Source organism: Bradysia coprophila, unplaced genomic scaffold (genome assembly GCF_014529535.1).
Source record: "Bradysia coprophila strain Holo2 unplaced genomic scaffold, BU_Bcop_v1 contig_373, whole genome shotgun sequence".
NCBI lineage: Eukaryota > Metazoa > Arthropoda > Insecta > Diptera > Sciaridae > Bradysia > Bradysia coprophila.
In genome coordinates, this window is record NW_023503632.1 from 665,947 (window position 1) to 678,766 (window position 12,820).

Here is a 12,820-nt window from a genome sequence, read left to right on the forward strand (position 1 = left end):
TTTTGTTACCCACATTTTTCGGTATTTTCTGGTTTAAGACCCTGACTTTCAGTCAAGGGAATAAGATGGAGTCAGGGGAATCGCCATTTTAGGCGTTGTATGAAGCAACGATCAACGATTAGCAATTTAGCGAAGAAGCGCAGCCTTGTGTTGGGTAAAATTTAAGTACCCTTGATAAAACTTTTTATCTTTAATTAATCAAAATGCGTTTTAATGCAATTCGTGAACCAGATAAATAAAAATCTCAATTTTTCGCTAGCTCCGCTCGCGATATAAACTAAGGTCGCTGACCATGATTTGCGGATGCGAAAACCTGATCATGATTTGCTTATTTATGTAAATTTACATGTAAAACAAATTATACCGCAAATCACGATTCTCTTGGACTTTGATTTGCGGTATAATTTGTATGACGCTTTAGATACCTCCAAATATCGGTCACTATTGAATTTCATATGAAATACCGCAAATCACGGACACCATAACGCAAATTTTGATCCAATTAAAATATTAAACTTAATTAAAGAAATTCTTTAAATATTGATTAATTTTTGATTAATTGCGAAGCCAAATGTTCAATCTTCATAATAAAGTTAGTCATTACTCCTGGATGTCAGAGGATTTCAAGCGACCTTATATCTAGTTTACATTGATAGTGGCACTTCGTACACTTCGTACACTTCGTACCTGGTGCAAATAGCATCTACCTTTTCGTATATCTTCTAAATTATGAGGAGACACAGTCCTATGAGCCAATGGGCCTTATTCCCTTGACTGTAAGTCAGGGTCTTATGCCGGAATATACCCTAAAATGTTTGTCCCAAAGGTTGTATGAAATGTGATGAAAAACGGAATTGCTTGTAAACACGATAACTTGAGAGGGATTCTTTTTAAAATCAGAATCTTGAAATCGGATGCATTTTCCATTGGACTTTTTTATATGTGCCTAGATTGATATTGGTCCCTAGAACCTAAAACCACTTTCAAAAAAATTCTTCGAAGCTTGTGTGGCTGGTGGAAGGTGATCGAAAACTGAAAACATGCACCTATCTTACAAAAATTTCTCCAGTTACACGAGCCGTACAGGGTCGTGTGGGTGTCATTAGTAAGGTAATTGCATGTACTTCTGGGGCAATTAGGGTCTTATTGGGTTTAAAATTCATCCACACTGAGACATGTGCAGTTGAAGTTTTCAACCGAAAAAAGACTGAAAACTCACACTTTTCTTACAGAAATTTCTCGAGGTACACGAAACCAATCTAGGCACATATAAAAAAGTCCACTGGAAAATGCGTCCGATTTCAAGATTCTGTTTTTCAAAAGAATCCCTCTGAGTAATTATCCACCAATTACTTTTTTTTCTTTAATCGACGCAGAATTCAACTCCTGAGGTCAAGTTCGAGCATGGGCTATGTGGGATTAAGGGTCTGGAAGGTATTCCAGAAAAACAGTATTTACAATGAAAAGCCAATCGTCAAACGTATGGAATGCCATTAAAAAACAATCAAACAGAAAACTTTAAGACTCGCACGAGCGAGACGTTTGCGGCCAGAGCGAAGCGAGGGCCGTAATTCCCACGAGTCGTGATATTTTATTCATGATTGGAGGTTTTGTGAATGTAATCGAGAGATTTCCTTTTCGTACATAAGTGTAAGAGAAGAACAACATATAGATAGCTATCGTACTTTTTTATTTTGTACCAAAGTGAAAGAGTCCTCTAATCGTTCTACATTCGCATCACTTACTTCTAATTAACGTTAGCAATACGAAGATGAAACAAAATAATAGACACTCATCGTTGTATTTAATTTATGATTTATGGTTGATTGAAATTGAGAATACAAAAAGTACTTTTCAAAAAAATGCGAAGGTTTTTGTGATGCTTAGGTGATTTGTGATGGCATCGGAGAATCTGGCACACAGTGCAAAAAGAACGTGCTCTTGAACTACGTAAAAGGTGAGTTCACACGTCATCGAATTAATGACTCCTTTCACGTTGGTATCGAGAAATGTAGTTGAAAAATGCGTTATTTTAGCACCGTGTGCTAGATTACCCCACGAAGGTTGATTGAAATTGAGAATGATAAAAGTACGTTTCCAAAGAATTTGGACTCAGGCGAAGGCTTTCGTGATGCTTCGGTGATCTGTGATGCTTCGGAAGTTTAACAAAGAAAAATAAAATGTATTTAAAAAAAATATATTCATAAAATTGTCAGTCAAGGGACCCGATCTGCCCAAAAGGTGGGACCTAGTTCGAAACAGGCGCTCGAAAAGATTGCCCACTTTGGATTTTTTCCCGGAGGCATTTTTGAGCCAGTCCGGCACGGTTTTTTAGACCCGTACGAAGTACTGGGGTCTTATAGGTTTACGCATACGTTTCTAACACGTCGAATTGGACTCCCTGAGTAAGGGGAAACCTATTGTGGTTGTCTAGAGATGCCAAATCAGTGAAAAAAAAATGTCCGTCTGTTCGTCTGTCCGTCTGTCTGCACGATAACTTGAGTAAAACGCATCCGATTTTGAAAATTCCTTTTTTTCCCGTTTGGTAATGTCAAAAGACAGGCTAAGTTCGAAGATGAGTGATTTTGGATCGACCCCTCCCGAGCTGTGGCCCAATAAGTGCTTTACGGTTTTTCGAAGATATCTCCGGACATTTAAACGTTAAACTTGTAAGTGATACGTCAAATAAAAGGTATTGACAATACCGATCGACAAAAAAAAAGTTTATGGAAATCGGATAACCGACTCGTGAGTTAGACCCCTTGGTGTGAAACAGGCACAGGGCGGCAAGCAGTTTTTGCTTGTAGGTCGGCCAAATTGAACATATTTCGTCCGTTTTAGCTTTATTAGATAGGTATTGACCGTACCAATCAGGGAAAAAATGTTTATGAAATTATGTTCTCCGGAGCGTGAGCTAGGTCTCTTGAAGTGAGCTCTTATCTGGCTACTCGGAAGTACAATAAACGTGGTGTATTTTGACAATATATCGAGTAAATTTTGACCGAATTTCATGATTTTTGTTTTGTTTGAAAGGTATTAACGAATGTAAAGCGTCGGTACTATTTCCGGTCTACTAACAAAATGGCTGCCGGCGGCCATATTGGATTTTATTAAAAGTGATATATCTTGGGAAAAATGGTACTTAGAGAGTTTCTGTTAACATGGAAATAATTTGTTATGTGTGTGGGGTTTCAGGGATTCCATCCATGGACATCTATATATAACTATATACAGCTATATTGAGCTATATACAGGCATATAGAGCTATATAATAGCATATATTTATCTGTGAAATGTTTATTTATAGTGAAATATAGTTAAATATAGCGGTATATAGCTGTTTAAATAGGAATTTATGAAATTTGTCTTCGTACGGGGCTGTCTATATTGCCTCCGGCAATTTATTTGTTGATGATAACAAGGCAAACAGTGGATAATGTAAGTGATTTTAAAGGGAGAATAGTTTTTCAGCAGAGAAGAAAATGAAGTAAGAGAAATGATGAGTTTCACATTAAAGGCTTTTGATACGAATAGGTGTTTCGTACGGGTCGGCGTTAGCTATGTTTTTTTTAACCAAATAAATTTTTTGAAAAATGTAAAACGACAGTAATCACTACAAATGAGTTGGCTTTCAATAAAAGATTCTTTGAGAAAGCTAAGAAGCTTATACAAATTCTGGGAAACCTGTTGACTTTTCTCAGACCTGGTCAGACTGCCACAAACAAAGCGAATTGAAATCTGCCACATGTGTGGCAGTTATTATCAGCTTACATTTTTCAAAAGGAATTTTAGTGAAAAGATTTCATCGAAAATACAATACGAACGCCCAAATGTAGACTCTAATTTCAACTAGGTATCCATGCCTCTTAATATGCGAATTGCAACATCTGGTTAAACTTAAAAACGACAAGTACCTATATTGTTAAAGCAAATTCCAACAAATGTTCAGTGTTCACCAATGAGAGTCACAAAAGCAACCTAAGGTGGCTCCGTGCTCTGTTGTTAAAGAGTCTGCCTTCTGCTTACTTTGCAAAATGTATTATCAAAATGCTTGAGAAATAGAGCTTTTCAATACCTAAGGTCATTAGTAGTAGACAACTGTTTCAAGAAATCGGTTGGATTAATATGTCTACGATAAATTGCAAAAAAAGTGACAAACATACCAACTTAAAGTATCTGCCACAATGGCCTCCAGTGAGCATAGAATTTCAGGATCTGTCGTATTATGTTCCAGATCCGAGCGGTGAGTTAACCATTTTGTCGTTGAATTTTAAAGTTATGAGTGTAGTAAATACTTGCTTCAAAATTTTAACACGATACATAATGGAGGGATGACTGACGTCCAAACAACGTATGAAAATATATTAAACAAAAAACCACTATGCCTCGCGTTATAGCTCTATCTATGAAGTCTTCTTCTATATTATATGAAACAAGGGAGATTGAGAGAGAGATACATGTTTTTAGTCAGTTTGACAAATGTTTGAAATCAGAATTAAATTTATTGAAAATACACTTGCCTCAAAATACTTAGCAATATTCATGCGAATCTCTGTTTCTAGTCGTTTTACACCTTTCAAATTTTAGTATGATCTTAGACGAATGATTCCCTTACTGCTTATACCACGCGTGAGACAAGTGGTTTAATAGATCAGCTTGAAGGACGTTTGAAATGCCACCCACGTTAAAAAAAAGTCATGTAAATGAATGAACGAACGAAACATTTAACGCAACTTGAGTGAGGTTAAGTCTGAAAGTACTCGTAACTTGAAGATGATGTATAAGCACGGCAGAGTAAAATAAACTTCACTCTATCGTGTGTATAAGCAGAGGGTGTATTTGTGTGATATATTATCAGGTGTGGAACTGTTGGAATGTAAGAAAAACAATCTAAGACATGAATTTCTTGCTAACTATTTTGAGGTGAATGTATGAAACTTCATACTTTTGTCATATACTGTATATTAGGGTCGGTCGATTTTTGAATATTTTCCATCCGAGCTTCTGGACCTAGCTGATCCGACTCAGCAAAGTCTAAAGAAAATTTTAAGACCAAAAAAAATATTTTCAAAAATGTTCTATGCTTTGCCCAAGACGATTTTTTGAAAATCTTATAGTTTTTCGAGGTATCAACACTGTAAAGGCTTTCTTGTCTATGCAAAAAAGTGAATTGTTGGTAAAACGGTCTTAGTATAAAATACAGGGTCTACTCTAATAAGCAAACCCAAAAGACACATCCTTGTTGTGACGAAAAAACTTTTTCCGGGTCAAAAAGTTTCCCAGGTTTCCGATATTTTTATTTGAGAGAGGTTTCTATTTCCGATTTTTCCACAAAATGAGTTTAAATTTTGTCGCACAATAGCTTATTTTTAAGCTACGCTGATAGGGAACCAAGAAGTAAAAAGATTTTGAGAAAAGTTTTAAATGCGGTCGAGTGATCGCCATGAGAGTGACTAAAAATTAGGTTCCTCACTATCCAATGTCCAACGGATACAAAATTTTTATGATGACAGGGTAGTATAATGGATCACAAGATCTGTGTGCATCGATCAAAAATCATCGTAATATAATTGATTCATAAAATATATCCAAATAACTAGGCCCCACCTCTTGGGTGGGTCAGGTCCCTTGACTGACTTTTTTTTCTTTCTATAATTCCAGTCTTAGTTTTCCAGCCAATTTTAAATAAGGTGGTGTTTTTGAGATAACAAAACTAAAGTCACATGAAAAGGTGATGTCTCTTTTATTTAGAAAACGGTGATTCACATGCTTCATTTTACTCATATTTATTTAATTTCCTGAAGAAACAAAAAGAGCTATGAGTTGTAGGTCCAGCGAGCGATGTCTTACTCCTAATATGAGTCTCCTATATAGTCTACTAAAAGCGCTGAACAGGTGGCGCATTTCTTGCCTGTGGAAAAAACTCATGTGAATTACGGCCCTCGCTTCGCTCTGGCAAAGTTCACACTCGTGCAAACACTTTAGGAACGAAAAAAAATTGTCGTATATTGTCGCAGACCAGTCCAATAAAGTCCAATGTTCGAATTTAACCTCAGGAATTACGATACTGGTCGAAAACACTTCATATTTTCAAATCTGCAATTTTTGAAGCCTCTGAGAATTACTAGAGTTATCGTGTTATCAAGCAAGCAAGATTGTTTTAGACTTCTAGATTGTTCGACCAGAAATCCAGATTCACTTACTCGTCGAATAAGAAATTTTTCTGGAAATCCGTTGCAAAAATGTCGTAACAAGTTGTGTTTACAATCCCAATTACTCCAACCTCACTACTCCAATATTAACCATCTATTTCGCTACTGGTCGAAATTGATTTTTGAAGCCTCTGAGAATTACACGAGCTATCGGTTTCTCAAGCAAGCAAGCAAGACCAGAAAACCAGAATTTCACTACTCGTCAAATAAGAAATTTTTCTGGAAATCCGTTTCAAAAATTTCGTGGTATAACAAGTTATCTTTACAATTACTCCAAACTCACTACTCCAGTATGTCATTCTCTGTCAATTAAAACAAAAAATTTGAAAATCGGGTAAAAATTACTCAAGTTATCGCGCGGTAACAAGAAAAAGCGTCTGTGTAGAATATCTCCCATCTCGTTGTTCGAATATTATCCATCAGCAAACTCAGCCTCAAGAGTTTCAATCTTCGTCGATTAAGACAAAATCTTTGAAAATCGGATAAGAATTATGGAAGTTATCGCGGTAACAAGTAAAAAACTCTCTTGAGAATTACTCCCAACTCATTACTCCAATATTGCCCATCCACGAACTTAACCTCATGATTTTCATTCTCCGTCGATTAAAACCAAAATTTTGAAAATCGGTAAAGAATTACTCGAGTTATCGAGTCCACAAGGAAAAGCGTCTGTGAAGAATTTCTCCCATCTCGTTGTTCTAACATTATCCATCTGCAAACTCAACCTAAAGAATTTCAATCTTCGTCGAATTACACAAAAAATTTGAAAATCTGATAAGAATTACGGAAGTTATCGCGGTAACAAGGAATAAAATTATCTTGAGAATTACTCCCATCTCATTACCCCAATATTGCCCATCTACGAACTTAACCTCATGATTTTCATTCTCCATCGATTAAAACCAAAATTTTGCAAATCGGTAAAGAATTACTCGAGTTATCGAGTCCACAAGTGTACGGACGTTTTCTGTATTTAACGTTTTTTGCCAATGTAGAGCATTTTGAAAATATCAAAGTGAACTTAGCGTTACGGACATTTAAGGGTATTTTCTTTCATAAGACCCTGACTTTCAGTCAAGGGAATTAAACCACATAATGTGGAATGTGAGTGAAGAATTGCTGAATGTGGGACATTTGAATAATTTTTATTACGTAGACAGAAACTGCCTCTGCACCATTTTTGCAGCGTAAACTGTCCAACTATATTCATTTGAAAATGAAGTATTTTACGTACTTACTCTTAATTATTTCCACTGTCACCTTGAAAAAGGTATTGCAGGCAATATTCCAAACATTTACAGCGTAAATTTGTAAGTTAAAAAATAGTCTGCTTTCTATTTTAAAATTTTTCTACAATTTGTTCAATAGTGGAAGAGTGGGTGGTGGGTGATCTGATGTTAATGGTGTATGGGTTTCTCCTAGAGTTCAATAAATGCGTCAGTAAAGTCTCCTATGATAATCTTGCAAATTCAATGACATTGCTCGTATATTTAATCAGTTCTATGTAAAAAAGTATTTCAATGAAATTTTCTGGTGGTGGAAAACTGAGCGTATCTCCTAGTCTATGGCACATTATTTAATTTTTTTTTCGCAATTCCGGTCCATAATCATCACCTTTCCATGCATCCATTTAACGTCATTTTGAAGGTATTTATTTCACTGTATTTCTGGACACAGTGCGATATTAACTTTTTTTCGCACGCAGTGCGATATCAACTTTTTTTTCGCGCGCTAAAGAACCTATTACCTTCAACGAAGGCTAAATTTTTATAAATAAAAATCTTGCATTGATCAGAAATCGAACCCCCCGACACCAAATAGTTATATCTACCAAAGTAGGTAATGAAGGTATTTTTTCGCACTAGATGTCGATTGTCGATCCGAGGCGAAGCCGTCTTTTGACGAGAAAACTTGAAACCGGAAAGATTTTCCACTTTATAATTTCCTGAAACATGTGATTTGCGCCATTTTCCACCCAAATTCCACATAAGGTCTTAAGTTTGCAACTTTACAATTACAGTAGTATTCACCCAGTTTTGACTGATTCACTGAATTTTGTTCTCTTTCTTCTTCCTCTTATCTGCATCAACAGACAATAAGAGAAACGTCGTCTGCCGTCTGCCGCACTCCATTCCATTGCACAGAAAATAGAGCAACGTACCCTAGGGTTCACGTTAACTTAGGATACAGAAAAGACAAATGCTGTTTCGACCTCGGGTATCGATGGCGGTCCCAGGCCAGCGTGATCTGACCATCCTCAGTTGTATCCATCGATACCCTTCCCAAGACAGCAGCAAACTTTTTCTTTGGACTAGTATTAAAAAATTTGCATAAAACACTTGCCATCTACTGATGGAAATAGGATACGTTATAGAAAGCTATTTCGAAGATAACCGTATCGTAGCATCAGAAACAAAATCACCGTCGTACAGTGCAAGTAAGAAGAAAAACCCAAAGTTCCAACAAACATTTTTTACAAAAAACTCCTTTCTACGCATATAGAAACATAGCAGCATATAGACACCTGACTTATAATTTAAGAGAGATAAACATTTGCTAAAACCTTGTACTCAGGCACACACTTTTGTATAGATTTTTAAATTTAAGTTTACATTGCCGCCCATTAAAATGGCTGAAAGCACTAAACGTATAAAATTTCGGCGCGACGAAAATTTAGCAAAAAAAACCTATAATATGAACCTATATACAGTTAGTATATAGCTATATGGACCTATATACGTTACTATATAGCTATATGAACCTGTATATAGTAAGTATATAGCTATATAGTTCTATATATTTTTAGTATATAGCTAAACACGGTACGGTTGAACAACTTTTTTTCGAAAAGTTCGTAAACATGGGGTTTTCTTGTTAAAAATAATTGGGGTGATCCTAACGATTATTTTTCTCCTAAATTTAAAATGTTTTGCACGGGCCTTCTCGAGAAAGTTGATTTATCTTATAAAAATGAGTCAAAAATGTCCCTTTGTGAAATGTTTTCTACTAGGAAAGCTCTTTAATGTATTTTTTGGTTTTATGAGCACAATTTTAAGAAGTAGAGACTCAAACCTTTACAACGGTACCTTACACACCATATTCGAACCTATATATATTATATATAGTTCGTATTAGCCATAAAACACATTTTTCGAAGAAAATCAAATTTTCGGGTTTTTTCAATTATTTTCGATATTTTGACATTACATTACAGCACAACAGTATAAGAATATGAGAAATTTTGAAGTTCAATTTCACAATACTGCTCAACTGAACATTAATGTTCAGAAAAACAGTAAGGTAACTGATTGAAAGTTGACTTAGTGGAAAAGTGATCTTAAGTTGTCCGTGTAAATTTGTATGGAGAAATAGTTATTTGGATCACAAGGGACGAAAGTAAAGAAATTCAACCGTGTGCGAGAGTTGCTGCCCGCGCCGAAGGCAAAAGAAATGAAAATGTTATTATTATCAACCATCACAACAATCAGACGTAAAAAACAACAACAATAAATGATGGAATTTGTTTATGTACTGTCCGTTTGACAAGAGGATCGCCACGGTTCAGCAGGGGGTTTTGAACATTTGTTTTTTACACGTTGGCACACGTGCTCTTGTCAGATTCAAGATTCTTTTTACGAAGGTTACGCTGATTATACTTTGTGAAAAAGGCCAATACCTTGCAAATATGTCACATCTTGGACAGAATTTGACACTGCAATATCTGCAACATGAAAAAACTAAATGTTCGAAACCCCCTGAAACCCCGTGCTTCCACCTACGTAATATACACAAACTAGGTGAGCCAATCTTAATTTATATCCTTTGAATTATTCGTCATCAATATGTATCAACTTTGTATGTTAACATTAATCAGAGCACTGGCGCACGGTTTGTTCAATATTAATCAAAGTAAATATCTTGACAAGATTTGACTTTCGCATTATGTACATCGACTTTCGCATTATGTATTAACCGATATCGATACATAACTTCCATTTTTTTACTTTCGCTTCCCATTTGGGAACCGAAAATTACAATTTTCGTAGTTCGTGTGATGAAAAAATTATCAGTCAACTCAACATTCAATAAATCGTGATATTACTATGACTTGACTTTTTCATGCTTCGGGGCCGAAAATGAGGGAAATTTTTCGAATTTTCTCGGGTTTCCGGCCCTCTGCATGAAAACCTCAATGTGCACCTGTTTGGGACGGTTGATTTAAGGCACTTTCGCTTGTAAGCCTCACTTCGTTCGGCCTACAATCCGTCCGCGAAATTGCCTAAAATCAATCGTCCAAAACAGGTACACAAATAACCATTGTATAGATAGGACAACTCACGATTCAATGTGTTTAAATGTGAAATAGGACCACTCACGATTCATATAGGTCAACTCTGCATTTTTATTAATTCATTAACTTTTTTGGACGAAATCGGCAATAATTAATAAAATTTATATTAATTAAGTAAACAAAAGATAAATCTTTAAAATAAAAGTGATTCCATGTAACATAGTTCCAAAATCGCTGAGAAATTCAAGTTCAAAGTTGAGATTTGTCAAATTAGGTCAACTTTCAATCAGTTACCTTACTATGGAGACGTACGATATTATAAGATCTCTTTGACATAATGTTTGCCGAATACAAGTTCTGAGTTGGCGCATGAGTAAGGTGGTGGAGAGATTTATCCACAGTGTCTAAAATAAAAGGGACGTCCATGAGCACGGAGGTCATGAGTTCTAGCCGCAGTGGGCGCCAATTTTTTATTTTTTTATTTATTTAATTTAGTTCATCTAATTTAACGTACTAAATAATATAACAATGAAAAATGGTGGATTTTGACTATATTTTCTGTACAATTTTTAATTTTGGATCAGGTAATCAACGTTCGCTCAACTGTACATTTATACAACTGTGCTGTAAACATTACTGCTACATTAACATAATGTACTTGTCGCGAATTTGTACAGTATATTCGTACAAAGACTATAGCTGAGCTGGACAAGATTTTTTTAGGTGTAGAGACTGTAACCAACGAAAAATAATTAAGCAGCCATGTTGAATTGTTGGAAGAGGAAAAACAACTAGAAAGACTGGTATAGGTTAAGCTGTCTGTTAGGAAAACGTTTAGCGGTGTAGTTTTGAACCGAGGCTGTAAACTTTGGAGAGGTCACGCAGATCGCCATTTTATTAGACACGCGGTACCATACCACTTCTAATGATTTTACGTTCAAAAAAAAATCAACACATCCGAACTAGGTATCAGTTTATCGCGAAAATTCACAACACAAACAAAGACTTAGGTATTGCTATTGTATCACCTGCTGAGCAAACAAATATGTAGATAATGGTGCAAAGGTATTATTTGTTTACATTTTCAACTGAAAATTAATATTTTCGTCGTATCTGAAAATCGGCGACTTGTTTAAAAAGCAAATGTGACAGTTCAGTAGATGTGTCGTCTTTTTTGGTACACTTTTTCTATTTTTTTCCCACGATAGAAAATGCGCACGTGTATGTAATAAAAACGTTCACGTGTTTGAGGTGTCAAAAAAAATGTGATTGTTTACGATAATAGTTTTATTGAATCAACTCATTAAGAGTTTTCTCATTCACGCGTGTAAAATTAATGTACCGACCTCATTATTGAGGTGTCAAAAATGTGATTGTTTACGATAATAGTTTTATTGAATAATCAACTCATTAAGAGTTTTCTCATCAAAAACATATTTTGACCCCCATTCATTCACGCGTGTAAAATTAATGTCCTAGCGTCCATACATAAATAATCATTCTTCTATTCACAATGTTTCACCCTCATTATTGAGCTAAAATAAGGGTAACCATTGCAATTCGACTATTCTGATTGGCTTTACTCCCTCCTCTCAAGTTTAGCCGTTCACTGTATATAAGCAGTGTTTCGCGGGATTCAAGATCTAGTTCGTATCAGATGTACGCGTGAAAGTCAAAATCTTATTAAATTTTGTACGATAAAAGTCCTGTTGCGAAAAAAGTTTAAAAAAATTTAACACTGAAAATCAGTAATAGACGTGTGTGAAAGTTTCTGTTGCGAAATCAACCCAAGTCAAAGAAATGGAAAATAATTGGTTTATGTCTGATGGTGAAGATGATATCCTGAGTGAAGTAGCCGAGAGAGTCGAAAATGAATATCTGACGAGTATCCGTGATCCAGAGCCATCTAGTACTGGAACCCGAGACGACGTTGAGCAGATAGTTCACTTCTTAAGTGAATTAAACCATGATGAGCCTCGGGATTATACTAACGATGAATTGGAATTCATCAATGATATTGAGCGAATGCTTACTGCGGACTCCGAGCGAATTGAAAATGAAGAACTCGTGAATGCTGTTTTATTGCAAATGGACCTGAGTGATCAACGGGATTTGACAACCGAGAACCCAGTTGATGATTGTGTAATGCAACCGGACCGGATTGAGGTAGGTGATTTGGCTACTGAGGATTTGGCAGTACGCGGAGAGCTTGAACGTATCCATCCCACCGGCAACGAAATTGAAATCGATCAGGTAGGATGTGGTCATAGAGCATTATTTAAAGTTGTAGGCGAGAGTCGGCGCGTTTACAAAAAAT

At 35.8% G+C, this 12,820-nt stretch overlaps 1 protein-coding gene across 3 annotated transcripts in view; it reads left to right on the forward strand.

The window, feature by feature from the left end:
• Window positions 1–4,073: 4,073 nt before the first annotated feature.
• Window positions 4,074–12,820, forward strand: part of LOC119082089 (ATP-binding cassette sub-family G member 1-like) — a 49,486-nt gene continuing 40,739 nt past the window's right edge. The window contains exon 1 of one of the 3 annotated variants that reach the window (XR_005088570.1): window positions 4,074–4,243. Coding sequence is in view for 2 of the 3 variants with exons in the window: in XM_037191454.1 (XP_037047349.1) it covers window positions 4,126–4,243 (118 nt within the window). In the remaining variant the exon portion in view is untranslated. The remainder of the gene's footprint in view (window positions 4,244–12,820) is intronic. The other 2 variants (XM_037191454.1, XM_037191453.1) reach the window with 2 other exon arrangements.